This window comes from Aythya fuligula, chromosome Z (assembly GCF_009819795.1).
Source record: "Aythya fuligula isolate bAytFul2 chromosome Z, bAytFul2.pri, whole genome shotgun sequence".
NCBI classification, from domain to species: domain Eukaryota; kingdom Metazoa; phylum Chordata; class Aves; order Anseriformes; family Anatidae; genus Aythya; species Aythya fuligula.
In genome coordinates, this window is record NC_045593.1 from 40,865,187 (window position 1) to 40,882,502 (window position 17,316).

At 38.3% G+C, this 17,316-nt stretch overlaps 1 protein-coding gene across 2 annotated transcripts in view; it reads right to left on the reverse strand.

Moving 5' to 3' along the window:
* Positions 1 to 17,316, reverse strand: part of PRUNE2 (prune homolog 2 with BCH domain) — a 138,259-nt gene that overhangs the window by 39,714 nt on the left and 81,229 nt on the right. For both annotated transcript variants that reach the window (XM_032205327.1, XM_032205325.1), the window contains exons 8-10: positions 10,018 to 16,549; positions 8,982 to 9,565; positions 8,737 to 8,867 (exon numbers count right to left, since the gene is read on the reverse strand). In XM_032205327.1, the coding sequence (XP_032061218.1) occupies positions 8,737 to 8,867; positions 8,982 to 9,565; positions 10,018 to 16,549 (7,247 nt within the window). The remainder of the gene's footprint in view (positions 1 to 8,736; positions 8,868 to 8,981; positions 9,566 to 10,017; positions 16,550 to 17,316) is intronic.

Here is a 17,316-nt window from a genome sequence, read left to right on the forward strand (position 1 = left end):
AGCAGCTACCGGGCTTGGGTTAAGGGAATGCTGAGACAAGCACAGAACAATGCTTTAGCTGTGAATTTTTTATTTTTATTTATTTATTTTTTTACGTTCCTGGCGGAGCTTTGTCACAGCATCTCCAAACTTTTACATAGCGAGTCAGCTGGCTGCAGTGAAAAGCTCCCCACTGTTTCATTTCGGAGCCTGAGGAAAGCCTGTGATGAGAGATAGCGTGCCAAAAGTTCTTATGGATTCAGCCCATCTCAGCCCTCATTTCTGTTTGCATGGATGGTTATAGAGCACATGCATATTCAAACATGCTTTACATAATTTGTTCAGTTTGCAACTCAGCTGTGGAAATGCATATGCAAATCTTTTTTTTCTTTTTAAACACAACTCACAAAGCAGGGTGAATACTGGGAAGACAAAACTGTATCAGCACCAAGAAGCAATGCTTGTAGCCTGTGATCATGACTGTGTTTCTTAGGGGTCTGCTTGAAGGAAGGACATTTGTTCCATGCTGTGCAGTCCCACAGCCTCCTTTTATGAAAGCCTGCTGGGGGTATGGCCCTTAGAAATGCCAGTTGTTTTTTCTGAATGGAAAGCAGCTTTCAATCTGGTTCCCTTACTGCTCAGTGGGGGTAAATTAGAAAGGCAAGAGGCCCTAGACTGCTTAACCTTCAGCTAGTTTGTCCCTTCACACTATGAAACCCCTTCTTGAAGATGACCTAAATGAGAATTGGACATGTTTTGACCTCATATTTCTAGGCCATAAGCAACCAAACACAAACAAAAACCTAACCATATCTTCTTTCATCAGTACAGCTCCATGTACACCTACAGCACAGCATGAACAAAAATTCAATGGTTCCCACCTTGATCATCATGGTATTAGTAATCCTACAGAAAAACTTTTCCTTGTATACTGCAGTACGTCCTGGTAAATCAGTCCCCAGTCACTCTTTTAAAGAACACCAGATGAACACCAAGCATTTAAAAAAACACAAAAACCATCAACAACATGAAAATATACTTTTTAAAGATGACACTGGTGCAGAAATGTGATCTTTCATACTACTGCCACCTAACTAACAAACATTCCTAAAGATGGGAGTACTTTTAAGCACTTTTTCAAGTGGACAATTTTTAATTCAAGATTGTAAGTGCAGACACCGGGAAGCTGTATACAGGAAGTATAGCTATAAGGTATTTCTGTACAATAGAAATCATTAGCTGAATGACTGCTACGAAACTGGCACTATGGTAGAAGCTGCAGCCTTTATCCTGTGTGCTCAGAATGACACAGATCGTCTTTGAGACTTTAGGAGTCTTTGCTGAGACCCATAAAATTCACAGGGGCTCACTGTAGAAGTCAGGTCTTGCATCAACAGGGTTAAGTTTGAAAGCCCACTAATGCTTCAGGCTGGAATCTTGTCACTGATCACAAAGGTTGGAATATAGTGATTTCAGAAAAATGTGGGGCTTTGAATAGCAGAGTAGTTTTTGATGTGGCCACTAAACCATACACACACAGTCCAGGTCTTTTTGGCTTAAGAAAGCCCAGCCTCACAATTTAAGTACAATCTCATGATCTCAAGTGAGTAATAGTAAATAGCTTTTTCTTCCTTTTTAAATTGTTTGTCTAATACTACAGTGTTGTCCTCTTAAAAGGTTAAAAGATTTTTAAACTACTTGGTATTTGGCATGTAAATATTAACACCGTCTTTACAAAAATGGGATCATCACCATATTGGCTTCTGCTATTGTTTAACAGCTGGCTCTGCAATGGAAAACTGGGTTTTTAGTTTTAATTAATTTTCAACCTCCAGATGGTGATGGAAAATACTGTATCACCCCAAAATTGATAACAAAAAAGATGGTTGTCATGACTTCATAGGCCAAATCAAGTATAGGGAAAGAAATGGTGTTATGAAAACACATGCACGAACAGCATATGTTATTACGTTCATCAATTAAAATAAAAGCTTGGTAGTGAGATTTGCTGACATAAAAATAGATTGTTAGAAAAAAATATATTTCAGTTAATTTAATACTGTCAGAAAGTTCTCTGATCTGAATCTGTCCCAGTGACTCTTTCATTTTCACAAAAGCAACATTCTTACAAAATATAATGTATGACATATAACTTCTAGTATGCAATGTATATTACTACACTAATTAGATTAGCACAATAAATAACAGTGTAAAATACATCAGTTGTATAGCTTCCCATCTTTAGATGGGAATGGTCAACTTGGATGACCAGTGAAATCTCAAGTTCTGAGCCAGCAGTCCTAATGAGTTCTTGATCATGCCAGTCAAAACTTTTGTTTAGTTTCATACCATTTTTTTTACTTTTGTTACAAGGCATTAACTTTCATTTACGTGGACCTGACTACAAGAAACCTTCTCAGTTGTTGCTTCTTTCCTTGCATGTTTATTTTTAACCTTTAAAGCATGCTCCTCGTGTTTAGTGAATTGTCACACATTGTACTGACTAGTGGGAGACCTGAATTCAACTCCTATTTCAAGTCCATCATTGTAGAGGTCATCAGGAGATGGAAGCACCACTGAAGCTGCATGTCTGGTCCCCACAGTGCCTGAAATTGCTTTCCAATGTATTTGGCCAATTAATAAACAATGATAGGAGTGAAAGACTGGCATGCAGGGAAAAAAAAAAAAGAAACATTCATCCAAAGGGAAGTAAAGGTTACTTTGCAGAATGTGGCCTCTATAAATTTACAACAGATTTTCAATTCTTTTAGCTTCTGAAATATAGCAGATTGTGTTGCCCATTCAAACAAGAAGCAAACTAGGGCTTGCTTACAGTACTGGGCACAGCAATGGTTACAGTGAGCTATTTTGGACATAGACATTGGGAGAAGTAACTGTTCCAAAAATTCGTTATGCAAGCAAGCAGAAAAGAGTGATTCCTGCTTCTTTGTGAACATCAAACATCAGGAGGAAAATATTTTGTTGTTGTTGTTGTTAGTGGATTAAATAAATCTTGGCAGTTGTTCAAAGAAATTCTTTATTTTTTTGCCACTCAGTTTTGCCACTGATTCTCCACAGTCTCCCCCAAACCTTCCAAACTTCAATGCCCTTATCTCTACTGCTCTCACTATCTCCTCAAGCTAATACATCACTTCACAGTGCTTCCCTCAGCTCTTTCTAACTTTTTTTTACTAAGGAAAGAATGAGAATCCTTTCCTACAGCGAAGACAAGAGCAGGAATGATCTGGTATACACAATCACACGATGTGCGAAATGTGCAGATATGTAAAAGCTAGCATTGCATTCTCCCTCTGGCTCCCCACTACTGCGTCAGCACCTAGCTTCACACAGTTATGTAAGACAGGCTAATCTTCTATAAGGGAGAAAATTACCTTCAGTCCTCATAAATTTTATTCTTGGCTCACCTCCAGTAGCAGCAGCAGTGAAGTATGTTATCCTGCATACCCAACATTTGTATAATGCTGCATGAATTCTTCCTTTCTAAATTTAGTCACTCTTGGCTGCTCACATATGGAAAGCCATAAAGAAAAGCTGTTTTCTTTCTAGAAAGATTGACATTAATAATGTGTTATCAAATCTTTTTGTACTTTTGTACTTTTTCATGAGGCCAAATAACCCCCTGCTGTTTATTATTTCTGGTGAGACAGATTTATATCCTCTCTTCGGTGCTCTAACACTAGCAAACATCCTCATACTTCTCTTCCTGCTGCCTTTTTTTTTTTTTTTTTTTTTTTTTTTCCCCCAGCGGAGGAACAGAACAGGAGGGAAGAGCTTTACCACCATGTTACAGACTTTCTTAAAGCTCAGTTGGACGCCCTGGAGATCTGTTATAGTTGACAATAGAATGAAAGGGGCAGTGATCAGTAGACACCAAGTCTTTAACACACTTCTTCATTCTCCTTGTTTACACTTACTGCTTCAAAACTGTAATTCACTCTTCATAACAGTCAATTTTTATAGCCAAAATGACAGACACTTTCTGGATGAGTGAAAAAAAACACACATAGCAAACTGCATCCTTTATTCCCTTATGACCCTTATTCCACTACTCAAGCAACTTACTTCAGCACCTACTTCAGTTCAGCAAGCAAGAACTTCAGTTTTACCTAAACTGCGACATGTGAATAAACTGTAGATGCAGAAAGGGGCTTAGAAGACAGTTTTTGAGTAAACGACCTCCGTAACTCCATAGAATTTGGACTACCAATTCAGTAATCAATTAGTTGGGATGCCCCCATCATCTGTTTCAATACAAATAACGAGTACATTTTTTCTTCAGAGATACTGTGTTTGAGCCATATTTAAGGATATGAAGGTGAAGTACATGCCTACAAATAAGGTACCTACTTTCTATACAACCCCCAAGGGGTATGAAACAACAACCAGCAGGCCATAAGGAAAGCTTCCCTGTGGGAAGCACAGGATGCACTACAGAAAGATCTTGTGATTGAAGTGACAAAGTCACTTTTAGGGGTACAGTCACAGAGAAGGGTGTTACAGGTTCTGGTCCCTGAATTCAAATGTAATTGCATAAAGCAAAACTATTTAACAACAACAACAAAAAAAATGATCAGAGAATGTAATCTGTGCTCAGGGCACAGCTATACAGCTGGACCTTCAGATTAAGGATCCTAAATTTTCTGATCCAAAGCAGACTTAATTAAGCATAAGCTTAGAAATATTCAGTCAAAGCACGAGTCACATTCAGTGAAGCATCAAAGAACCTGCTGAGTCAAAATAATGGCTTTTCAGAAGTACAAGAAGTTAGGCAGAAGGACATATCTCTAACTCTCAGACTTTGGTTCAGTTCTACCAAAAGCCTGCTTCAGAGATGTAGATCTTTGGCAGAATCAGAGCCTGATAACGAGCACCATTAGGTTGTCCAGAAACTCTATGGCGATACAAAGAGAAAAGGAGAGTTTCTTCTCTCACATGACAACACTAGTGACACAACCTCCCATAGGGCTGACAGTTCTACTGTATCACATCGTTTTAAGCTTTGCTGGCCAAGAAGGTCGATTAATTTCAGACTTGCAAGCTGCACCACTGAGGTGTACTTCCTTTAAGAAGGAAGTGTTTCTAAAGATCTTTCTAAAACGTGTCTCTAATTACATGCTTCTACATCAGTTGCTGTTTCTTTGGTTGTTTATGTAAGAGGTTTAATGAAAAATCCAGAATTAATTATTTCCATGTTTTTAGTACACTACTACAATATTTCTTTGTGTGTCTTCCTTGGTTTCAAAGGGATGAAAGCCTCCATGGCTTTAATCATGATATGGGCATCTGTAGGAACATCTACATGTGTCTCTGCCACTACCTAAAAAGTTATTACCCAACCACTGAAACATATCTGCTTATTTTAAGTTTATTGAACATCAACTACAAATCACAGGGGAAGCTGAGTGGAAAGCTGCACCATAAAGCAATCTCTATTAGGTATGAAGTCTCTATTAGGTATGAAGAGAGGAATATTTTGAATAATATTAATGGTGCAGAATACTTCAATTAGAGCTTGTAACTTACCAACTCAAAACATCTAACAACAAAACACAAACCCAAAGTAAAATAGATTTTAACAGTTCTGTGCTTCCATAATGGCTTGTTAATGCAGATGCTGAATGACTTCTTTGCTTTTCTTTCCTTCTCTGGGCTTCAACTTAATTACCATTAAGGACAGAAATAGCCACTGAAAATACATTTGGTACATACAACAGTCACTGTTGATTCAGATAACAAAAAATCCCACAATGGAAGTTTCCCCAGGCTTTCTAGACCAAGGATTACTGTGTTCCTTCCTTGTGCAATGCATCATATCCCACCAGGCATTTACCTGAAAACACACTTAATAGTTGTTAATATGGTCCTTTTTTTTTTAACTTTATTTCAAGAATCAGTCTAAGGGAATATACTAAGCACTAATAATAATGAATGTTCTGCATCTGAAATGTCAATGCAAACTACTAATGTAGTAAAAGATTCAAGTTTTTACTCTGGAGATAAACAGAAATTCCTAAGCAACAGCAGAGCACTTCTCACAGTGGATCCAGCAACCCATAGCAAAAGAATGAAAAGAAAAAATTATAAATCCATGGCCATAGAGGTGTTTTTTGTAGTGCCGGTATAAGTTTGAAAATCAGGGTCTTTTTTGAAGTATCTCACAAGGAATCTTAATGCTTTAAAGTTTTCTCAACTCCATTGTATTGATTTGTAAAAATCATTTAAAAGCAAGCACCTGGACTGGTTTTCTTTTTCATCTCTGGAATGTTAGCATCACTGGCATGTAAGCATGGCAACTCAAGCCCTGGGATATTGCCTGCTTGTAATTAGTCAGCATGACTTAAGCAGGGTCTGCATCTGTCTGTGTTTAATTTTTTTTTTTAATTTTTTTTTAATGGGAGACAAAGGATTTGACAGCTGATTTGTTCATGTGAGCTTTGCAAGCCTGCCTTCAGCCAGCACCGCTAAACAACCCCTCCTATTTCCTATCCTGTTCAGTATTTATTGTGAGCAGAGGTAATAGGAAGTTATTGATTTAAAGATTTTCACTAGAAATTATGTCAAAAAACAAACAAACAAACAAACAAAGTTTTACTCATTGAATGAGTTGCTTTTGACAAACTCCCAGAGAAAGCCTACAAAGCAAATGGAGAGGGAGGCTTCTAGCATGTGGGCTATTCCTAACAAGAAGACCAACCCAAAGTCACAGCATGTTAGTTTTCTTAGGTAACGTAAATCTCAAGCCACTTTTCCATACATTAATGTGAATTCCAAACAACTGCTTGTGGATTTTAGTAGTTTTGCTTCTTCCAAATTTCTCTATTTGTAGAAAATTGATTTTTTTTTTCCTTCCAGAATAGAAGTTAGAAATTTGATGGATGGGGTGGCATGGAAATGTTGTGCCAACTAGTTCATTTTTGATAGTTTTGGGGTCAAGCCCTCAGCATTTAGTTTACTTCGGACAGTCCAGAATTGGGTGGTACTCATCTCCTGCTGACACTTAAGACTTGCCTTTTTTCTGAGGGCAGTAAATGCTAACTTGCATCAAGAAAACTTGTCACTGCTTCACAGAAACCAAGCCCCTCTCGTCACATATTCTCCTCAGTACTGTCTGCCTAGAAACAGGCAATTTCAGCCAGAGACAGAGTTGGGGAGTAAAGTATATAACCCAGAATACTTTCTGTCAAAACAGCGTAAAGTCCTATCCAGATGCTTAAATTTAAGCCTGCAAATAACATTGTTGTATTTCAGGGTTTCTGAAAATGAAGGTTATGTTTAGAATTAAGCCAGAGCTTACTGTGTATTAAAAACAACTCAGCTTTAACAGTGTCTGATCTCGTGCTAACAACGTGCTCTTTGAAAAATGTGTGAAAATGTTTAGAGAGGAGGTATTTTAACAAGTGTGAGGGAAGATAAGCCACAACCATTGAACTCTTCATTTTGGAAATACTAATAGGACTTGAACTGCTATTTCAGTGTTAGTAAAAAGCCTTATTTTTCTATCAGACTATTGTTACATGTTGTTGTCAGGGTTGTACTGTCATAGACAGGCATGCGAACTTTAAGGGGAAAAGGTGTACAGCTAAAATTGACAAATAGTGAAAGTACAAAAAAATATGGTTTAAAATAAATTGCAAGTCAATTAAAACCTGGTAATAGCAGCAGTGAAGGTGATATATTGTCTACATTGAAGTCCTTAGGAGAAACTTTAAAAAAAATCAGTCTTACATTTCAAGAAGAGCATGTTTCATACCACGTATGTTCTTTTAGGTAAGTTCAGCTCAAAAGGAGAAACACATATGAAGAAGTTACAGCCCTCAGTTTTATTTGTACCAGGAAGTTTCTTTTGCTGTTCACAAGAATTTCACTCTATAAACACCCTGCCAGGTTCCTCTCTGTAAAACTGGAAGATGCCACGGAGATCAAACTTCCACACTTGCATCTCTGTGGCTACCCTGTAAGTGTACAGTAGCTGTTACAACCTCCTGGCTGTAAAAGACGAGGAGGCAACAGCAGAAGCATCAAACCACTACAGCGCATGGAGTCCAGAGCCAGGGTCATCTCCTTCTCTGTCTGGTGACAGATTCTACCTACACAGAGGCTGCATGTCCACTTGAAGGGAGGCACAAATATATTCTACCTGTATCGTCTCAACTGCCAAGCCAGTCAGCACAGAAAGAAATGCTGCTCTGATCTGATTACAGCTTGAAAATAACTGCAAAGACTGTAGTTCTCCAACATCATTTTCTTTCTTCCATAAGCAGTATATTTTTCAGACTCTAGGTACCTACTACTCCCATCTGCCTACTGAACAATTTTCCACAAGGCAGGAATAGTACTTCACTTCAGTGCCTCCACAGTCTCATCACTGGCATTGCATCTTGATGTAGTGGTCCAGTGGTCCTGGGGGTTCCCTGGCCACAGCTGTTTAAGATTTAAAGGCAGATTATGAAGTCTGTGAGACTTCATTAATGAAGATGGATTTATTTCTGCAAGGAAGTGGCATTACTATCTTCCTGCATTACAAGAGAGTCCTATCTTGACTGTTATTCAAGAGAACAAGAATCAAGATTCTGTTTTAATCCAGGGAGGAATATAGAGATACTTAAGCAACATAAATAAAAGTAGTACTTCAAACTTGGAAGTCCTGCCATCTATTTGTAATCTTATACACTTTAATAACATTGATGATGAGTAAACAGAAGACTTTTGAAAGGAAATGGGTAATTTTTTCCTTACCCTGATTTTTGACTCAGTTTTCTTTCAGTGTTGAGAAACACTGTTTCTTCTTTAATTTCTTGCTCCGTTGTTATGTTATTTTCGAGACTCCGTTGAGAGTTTGCTTCTGACTGGGCATCACCACCAGCCACCTGCAACACAAAAGCATGTATTCTTGTGATGTTCATACTCTCATCCTCAGTAGACAGACCATCCAAGGGAGAGCAGTCCTCATATTCAAACGCTTTTGGAAAGGAAATTTCTACCTGAGATTCTGCTTGAGTGTCAAGAATCAATTCCTGCACGATGGCAGCTTCCAGTTCTTTGCCAGAATGTCCAGACCCTGTTTTTGGCACCTCTGACTCGGCAGAAATTTCTGCAGGTGATACATCACTAACTTCATTCTGGCCCAATATAATCCAGCCCTCATCTTGCCCACAGCTTTCCTGTGATCTCCTTTCAGCATCCACCTTTTGGGGCACAACAGAAGAGCTTTTCTCGTCTAAGTCCCATTCAGTCTCACAAACAGACTGGTCTTCCCTTTTGTTTATTATGGAGATTGGCTGAAAGGTATCCAAGGAGCCTGGTGAAATGTGTTCATGCAATTCTGTTTGTTCAGCTACATTAGCCTCTTGAAATGCAAAATCACTTTCTTTCGTTTCAAGCATATTCTTTTCTGAAGGTATATTTTCTTCCTCAGTAACAAGGATGTAATCCATATCCAGTGAAGCTGGATCTCTGTACACTTGTATCCTCACATCTTCCTTACTTTCCGTACTTTCCAGTTCAGGGCTCTCAGAGGAATTTCTCAGCTTCTTCTCCCTACAAAGCAGGGAGTCAGTGCCAGCTTCTAAAATAAAAGGCAAACAGAAACTCGTTTTAGTTTTTGAATTATTGTTTTAGTCATCATGATTTCTTTAAATCGGTATTGTGAGAGAGCTCTTCTCAGTTTGCTTTGAGAGCCTCTGTTAATGTGTACTTGAATTTTATAACATCATCATCATTATTATTGTTAAAGATTATACATTAACACCATAATCACTCCTAAGGGACAAATGATTCAGTGTCCTGTAGATCCTGTATGAACAACAGAAATAACGTCCCTACTGCAATGTTTAAAGGGTTTAAATCTGTCTAGAAGTGTGATGCTAGAGGTGTTCTCCAGTTAACGAGCTTTGTACATTGGGGGGACACAAATTTCAAACTTCACTCAAAGCCTCAACATTCAGCAGTAATTCTCCAGACATTTCCCTCTTTCTTTGTCCTATGAACTTGCTCTGGAAAGAGTGCAGGTTTTCTTACCATCAGGTGATTCTTTATCTCCACCTGGCGGTGAGTCGAGATCAGTTGTTTCTGGTTCAGATTTTCCTTCCAGAATCTCAGAAGCTCCTAGAGTTACTTCAGGCTCTAAGAGTGAAGGTACTGAGGTGTAATTCTCCTGAAGACCCTCTGTTGGTGTGTCAGATACCTGATCTTTGATGCTGCTGTCTTTGATCATTAGGATGCCTTCAGCAGCTTCTGAAGGGGTAAGCAGTGGTAAAGGCTTTTCCAAAGAAACGCTGTCACAAAATGGCTGCTGTAACAAGAGCTCATCCTTCTTATACTCTCTGCTGCTGGAGAGTTTGGCATCAAAAGACACATAGGATGGTGGAGTGCATGTTGCTGGTGACTGATCACTGGACACTGCCTTAAACACAGGAACATCATTCTCAATTACATCTTCATTTTCTTTCACTATGTCATCAACCAGTTGGTTATTTGAATCAGATTCATGGCATTCATTATCACCAGGCAGAAAGGATTTGGGAAAGAATATCTGTGTATCACTTGATTCCCTGTCTACCGTTTCACTGCCTGCTAGTTCCAATATGTTAATTTCACCACATGTGCTCACTGGGGTACTAGTGACTGATGTGTTAAGGATGTTATGTTCTACCCCTGTCTCAGATCCATCCACATGTTCTTCTGGTACATCCAGCTCATCACCCATTATTGTCGTATGGTCAATATCAGAATATATTCCAGCTTTGGCCAAAGCACTCGTTTCTTGTAGGCTTTGTTCTGCCCTATCAGGTAGACTGAAATCCATGGGAACAAAATGTGTTTGGAAGGTCACTATTTGAGCTGAATCAGGTGGTGTTCCTTGATCGCTTGCAGGGGTATAACTTCCATGGAATGTGTCTTCCAGATCTAAGGATGTTGCTCCTAAAACTTCACTGGGGATTTCAACTGAGTCAACCGGCTCAGTAACAACTTTGTTTTGTAGATCACATTTCAGAATTGCAAATTCTGAAGGCTCCTGAGTATTGGAAGAGCCTAACTGATAGGATTCATCATCCTTTCCCAGATCATAGTCTTGGGGACCGTTACTTTCAGACTCTGCCTTTACCTTCTGCATTATGAACTGACACTTCGAATCAGCATCTGCATCTTCACACATATTTGACTGTGTGTGAATCAGCTGACTATCTTCAGCTTCAGGCTCCATGCTAATTTGAGGAGATGGGATAGAGGAATGCTTAGCTTCATGCTCTTGGCACACATCTGGACTGCTTGATGCCTCGGAACTATTGTCTTGATCACAATGACTTAATAGATCAGGATTTTCACTATCTGATTTCAAAGTGACAAGCTGCTCAGCATTAGTCCACAGGTCAGGTTCCACTGAAAACAACTGATTACTTTCTTGTGTGTTATCTTGTAAAATATCTGGGATAACAGCAGTTTGGGGAACCAATACACTCCATCCTGGACTGGACTTCTCTGTCATTTCAAAAGATAAGTCTTCTACAAGGAAAGCATCTGGCTGGGGGGTGTGCACTTCTAATGTTTCACAGGTGTCTGGCTGTTGTTCTTGAGGAATGAGACTTGCATTTCTCTCCTTGTCTTTTGGTAGATCAAGAACTGTGTTTTCTTGAACTGCTGTACTTGACATACCCCGTTGATAATCTGAAAAAGGATTCTGTGAAGTCAGTTGATTTCCCTCATCTGCAGGAGACATTTGCTCTTTCAAGACCCTTTCTTCTTTATCTACTATGAAAGGATCAAATTGTTTGAACTCTACAACATCTCGATTTACTTGACTATCAGAAATATTCATAGGATGTGTTAGTTTTTCATTTTCTCCTCCATCACAGTAAAGGTGGGGAGGCTGATTTCTATCATTATCTGTTCCAGTGAAATGTGTTTCTGTTAGTTCTTCATCCTGTGAAGGTGACCTGCAGGACTCTTCCTTACTGTTTGTTAATTGTTCGTTTACAGACTGACTTGAAAAAGAACACTGGTCTTCCACAGGCTTTTCTTCACAAGTTGGTGAATTCCACCATTCTGAGCTATCATGTGGAAAATCAAATGTTCCTACAGTGGATTTTGGATCAGTTCTTAAATCAGCTTCTAGTGACATACTCCACGTATCTGCAGCTTCTGAAGAATAGCCTTCCTTATCACCAACAGCAAAAGTCATTGAAGTCGTTGTGGTATCTTCATTCATTTGATACAAATGTGAGTTTTCTGTGCTACCCATTTTCTCACTGAAAATACTCACTTCATCTTTGTTCTGAAGTGTTTCCCAGTGATCTAAACATTCAGAATTCTCATTATACTTCATTATAGTCAAGTTCTCCTGTGATACATTCCTAGCTTTAATTGTTTCATTTAAGATGTCTGTCTGGATCTCCTCCCCCACTTCAGTTTTTGCATTTAAATCGTCTTTGTTTTTTTCAGGACTTCTTGCATTGGATTGTGCATAATCCTCTCCAATCTCAGATGCTTTGTTTTCAGAAGTGGAATCTTCATTCATTAATTCTGGACATGCCTCTGAATTCTCTGAATCCTCATTTATTTCAGGACTTGATAAAGAAGATACAGTATCATCATCTACATGGGCATTCCAAAAATCTAAGCTTTTAGGAACTTTGTTCTGTTCAGCACTCGTTTCAAATCCCTCTTGAAATTCATTCCCAATTTCTTTGCTTTTACAGGCATCCTCAAGATTTTTATCACTTCTAATATCCCACGTATCTCTACTTTCTTTGTGATGACTGGCAACTGGAAGGTCTCCCCACACATTCACAGATGCATCACTTAAATCAGGACTTGTTCCACTTGAGTGTGTATAATCATTTATTGAACCACTCCATACATTATCTTCTTCCAAATAACTTTTGATCTGTATATCCTTTGAAACACTGCTTGTGGTGTTTGCCATTTCATGGACTTCACTTGCCTCAGAATTTGTTGCAGAAGATTTCAAATCTTCACACTGCTGTAAATTCCAAGCGATTTTGGGAAAACTGTCATTAAGTGTTACACAAAGCTCTCTGCAAAGGTTATTAGCAGATTCTAAATTTTCAGAATTTTCATTTCTCCTTGAAGCTATTTCATGTGAAAATAAATTTTCCACCATAGACATATCTGTGATGTCAGGAACACTGACATATTCAGCAGAAGGACTCTGCTGACAGTTAATTTCTAGAGACTCAACTATGAGAACATTTTCATGAGCACTGCTTAGTTCTGAGCTATTTTCAAAAGATATTAACTCAGAAATGTCTGTATGGCTAGGAACCACATTATGTAAGCTGTCTCTCACTTCTCCCAGTGCTTCTGGTGGTTCATTCATCAAAGGAATTGATGTGGCTAAGTCACAAACTGTCTTTCCAGAGTCACTCCAGATGCCTGATTTTCCAGGCATTTTAGAAGAATTATTTTCCAGATTATCACTACCTTTATGAGAATTTTCAGACATACTTTCCATCTCAGGATGTATTGCATCCTCTGTAACTGTAGTCTCCTTTTCATACTTCTCACTAAGTGGCTGAGTTGTTTCACTATAACTATAGTTTTGTGGAATGGAGTCACCTAAAGATTCATAATTCCTGTTTTCCTCAGCAACACTTAAAGAAGACTCAGCATCATTCTGCAACAATTCTCTCTTCTCTTCATGACTGATTAGATCAATTTGATTGGAAAATGACTCATTCTCTGTGACTAAGTCTTCTAGATTAACACTACTCCTCATTTTTTCTAGGGAGCTGAGAACTTCAGAAGTTGACCTGTTTTCTTCTGAATCCGCATTACATGAAAATTCACTGTCATTTTGTACAGGTTCGTTACAAATGTCAGTAATAGTTTGCTTTCCATCTGTTCTCATGTATTTCTCTTCCCCTTCCTGAGAGATGACAATGACATTGTCCCAGCCTTCCTCAGAATCCTGTTCACTTTGTAAACTCCATGAGTTCAGCTGCTGCTCTGAATGCTGGCTATCCAGCTTTTTATTATCATCACCAGTATTCTCTGGTGCCTCCTTACTCAGTATTTCACTTCCGATGTCACATGTTTTCTGAGCCAAACTATCCCCAGCATCTGAAGTTGGCATAGATGTATCTATGTCTTCTACAAGAACACTGGTCACTGTTTCTACGTTTCCAGCTGAAGTCTGTCCAGTATTTAATTCATTCTGTGGTGGTGATAAGTCATTCACTGTTTGATTGTATAGTGGTGGTACTCTTCTGTTTTCAGATACAGAGAAGTTATTTCCATTGTTATAAATCTCAGTTGAAAAATACTGATTAGTTGCCTGTTCTGAATTAAGCAAAGGCTTAGCAGAGGTAGAAAGAGCAGTATTTTCAGAATTTCTTTCTTGTAACTGGGCAACATTATTTAGGGGTGTGTTCCAGATGTCTGTGTCCATAGGGCTTGAAAAAGGCATGTTTCTAGGAGATAATGGTTCATTATTTGGTTTCTCAAGTGCTTTTGGTTCAACCAAATTTGGGTTTATGAATTTATCAGTAACCGTTGCTTGGTCAAAATCTTTGTCCTCATTTTCTCCTTCATCTTCCACATATGTAGGTGATATATATGAATCAGATGTTGAGTAACTGGTGTCTGGTGGTGAAACAACTAAATCTTCACCTATGTTTGATGAACTAAGATCTGAGCGTTTATATGAGAAAGTATCATCCCACGGCACCACTATTTCTGATACTTCTTTCCTGATGTTTTTATCATATATATTCCAGGCCTCTATATTTTCAAATTGTTTTGGTCTATGTTTAGCGTCACCTAACAGAGTGTTTTTCTCTGTTTGTAATCTGGAATTATTTTGTATATTGTTGATGCCAGAATTAGTATTTTCAGATATTCCATATTCTTCTAATGAATAATATCTTTCTTTATCCCAGGCTTCTGGAGATACCTGGACAGGTGGATTTTCAGTCTCATTGTCTGCTGTGATCTCTGAAGAATCTGATAAACTGGTTTTTGATATGGCCCATTCCTCAGGAACATTCACAGATTTTTTTTCTGTATCCAGTTTTGGCATGTTCCATAAATTTTCAGGGGATCTAGCAATGTCTTCTGCATCAAATTTAATCCAGGCTTCGTAAGAGTCTCCAGCTAGCTGACTAACTTTCCCTTCCCCACTACACCATGCATCTGACATCACAGGTGTTGGCTGACTGACCCTCCATGGGTCAGTAAAACTCTCTGGTTCTTGCTCTGTCTCCTCTAAAGACATAGCTTGCAAACACAAATCTTCACTGTTTTCCTCTTTGTTCTCCTGGTTCTGGTTGTCTTTTTTAAACTGATTATCCCACAGACCTGGTCTCATGTATTCCATTTGCTTTGGCTGCTTTTGGAGGAATACAGAATCTGATGCTCTTCTGTCAACATGTTCTCGTAGCAATGGACTTGTGTTACAATCCTTCCATAAGACAGGGCTATGAAATACAGATTCCTGCTCACTTGAACTCCATGTATGTGCATTTCGGGACTCTAGGTCAAACCCATCCCACCAGCTTCCATATCTAACACGAGACTGAGAATACTTTGTGCCATCTATTTCATTAATTTTTTTAATGACATCTTGTGGGAAAAACAAAGGCTGCCCATTATCTAATGGTGAAGTTTCTACTAGACTGTTCATAGGAGTTGGTGGAATTCTTGAATCAGAAGATTTCAACATTTCTGGTGAGGAAGAATCACCTTCAACTAAGTTGATCAAACTTGAAGTTTTTTCACACATTTCTCCTGGATTCTCATCAAATTCAGCTAAGTTGTCTTCCTCATTTGCTGTAATAAGTAAGTCGGTTGAATAGTTTGCTGTATCACTTTCTAAAAGGTTTGCCTCATCAAGTTCTTTCTGCACAGTGAGTTGTCCTTCTGATGAATCACTATTAAGGAAATAGTCATCTGCTGGAGAACAGTCAACAGAACGAGAAGATGACTCAGATGGAGCTGTAACCACAGGTGCTAGATCAAAATTGAAAAGGTCAAAGTTGTCGCTGTTGTCTCTAGATTGAGGTTTTTGTTCTTCTGCTATTACTCCTTCAGGAATAGGGCTGTAGGAATCAAAGCCAGGCAGAAGACTATGATGGGAAGCACCCCCTTCTGCAACGGGGCTGTCATCACTAAGGAAAACAGAGCTCTCTTTGGAAGACCGGCTGCTTCTAATGGTAGCCAACCCACTGTCTGGACTCACAAGATCTACATTAAGGTCAACATGGGCTTGTATAGATCCATTTAGATCTTGAGGATTTTCTATAAAATTGGCAGAACTGGGCTGTGGTTCTACATCAGAACCATATAACTCCATGATACCAGAAGATCCTTGTGAAAGCGGAGCACTCCCAGCTACAGCTTCAGTAGAAGAAGTTCTACTGTTTGATACCATTTCTGGTTGTCTTCTATTTATGACTTCCTTAATGAGAAGAAAAATTTGATCACAGGTCACCAAAGAATTTTCTTGATGATAAATAAGAATTTGGTCACATCCACATTCTAGAGGATCCAACTCCAAACAAGGATTCTGACATTCTTCTAATTCGCAGCAAATCTGTTGAAAAATAGGATGTTTCAAATGCCATTGCAATCATAGGTACCAGGGCACAGTGTTGTTTACTTCACTGTGCAACAATCATACCTATCTATTCATGTTATCCTATTTCTTTGCCATTTAACTACAACAGCCTTTTTATGAACCCTAAATAGACGAAATATTAAAATTATTTTTTAATACAAAATACATGTTATGTAATTGGTCAGAATGTTTACTTGAAATGATAGTATTTGACTTTCAAGTTCACTTCTCATTAGTAAAAAAAAATAAATATTCAAATAAATGTTTAGTTATTGCCTTAAGATTTCTGAGTTTTTAAGACCAAGAATATGGTACAAGAAGTTGCCGCTGGAGTGAATTCCTCAGTTTGGGAATAACTATATGGGAAATAAAATGGACTGCATCTGACTGGATAAACTAACATTCTAGAAATAATTTGAGTTCATTACAGAGCTTAAACTATTTATCAATAAAATACATTGACATGAGTTTTGGTCACTACCATTTACAATATGTTTGACCCACTGTCAAAGATTTGATTGTGTAGGTCACAATAGAAAACCAAGACAAAACCAGTGAAAAAGATCATCCTGTTTTAACTAAGCTGAAAAATATTCTGTCTTACTGTATTTCTTGTGACTATTCAGTATTTTTATTAGGCTGGTCTGAAATAATTATAAATACTACGATCATGCATTTTGCGTCATGTAAATAATACAGACATTTCAAATAACTACTCAGTTTCCAGACAAATGTAGTTACTT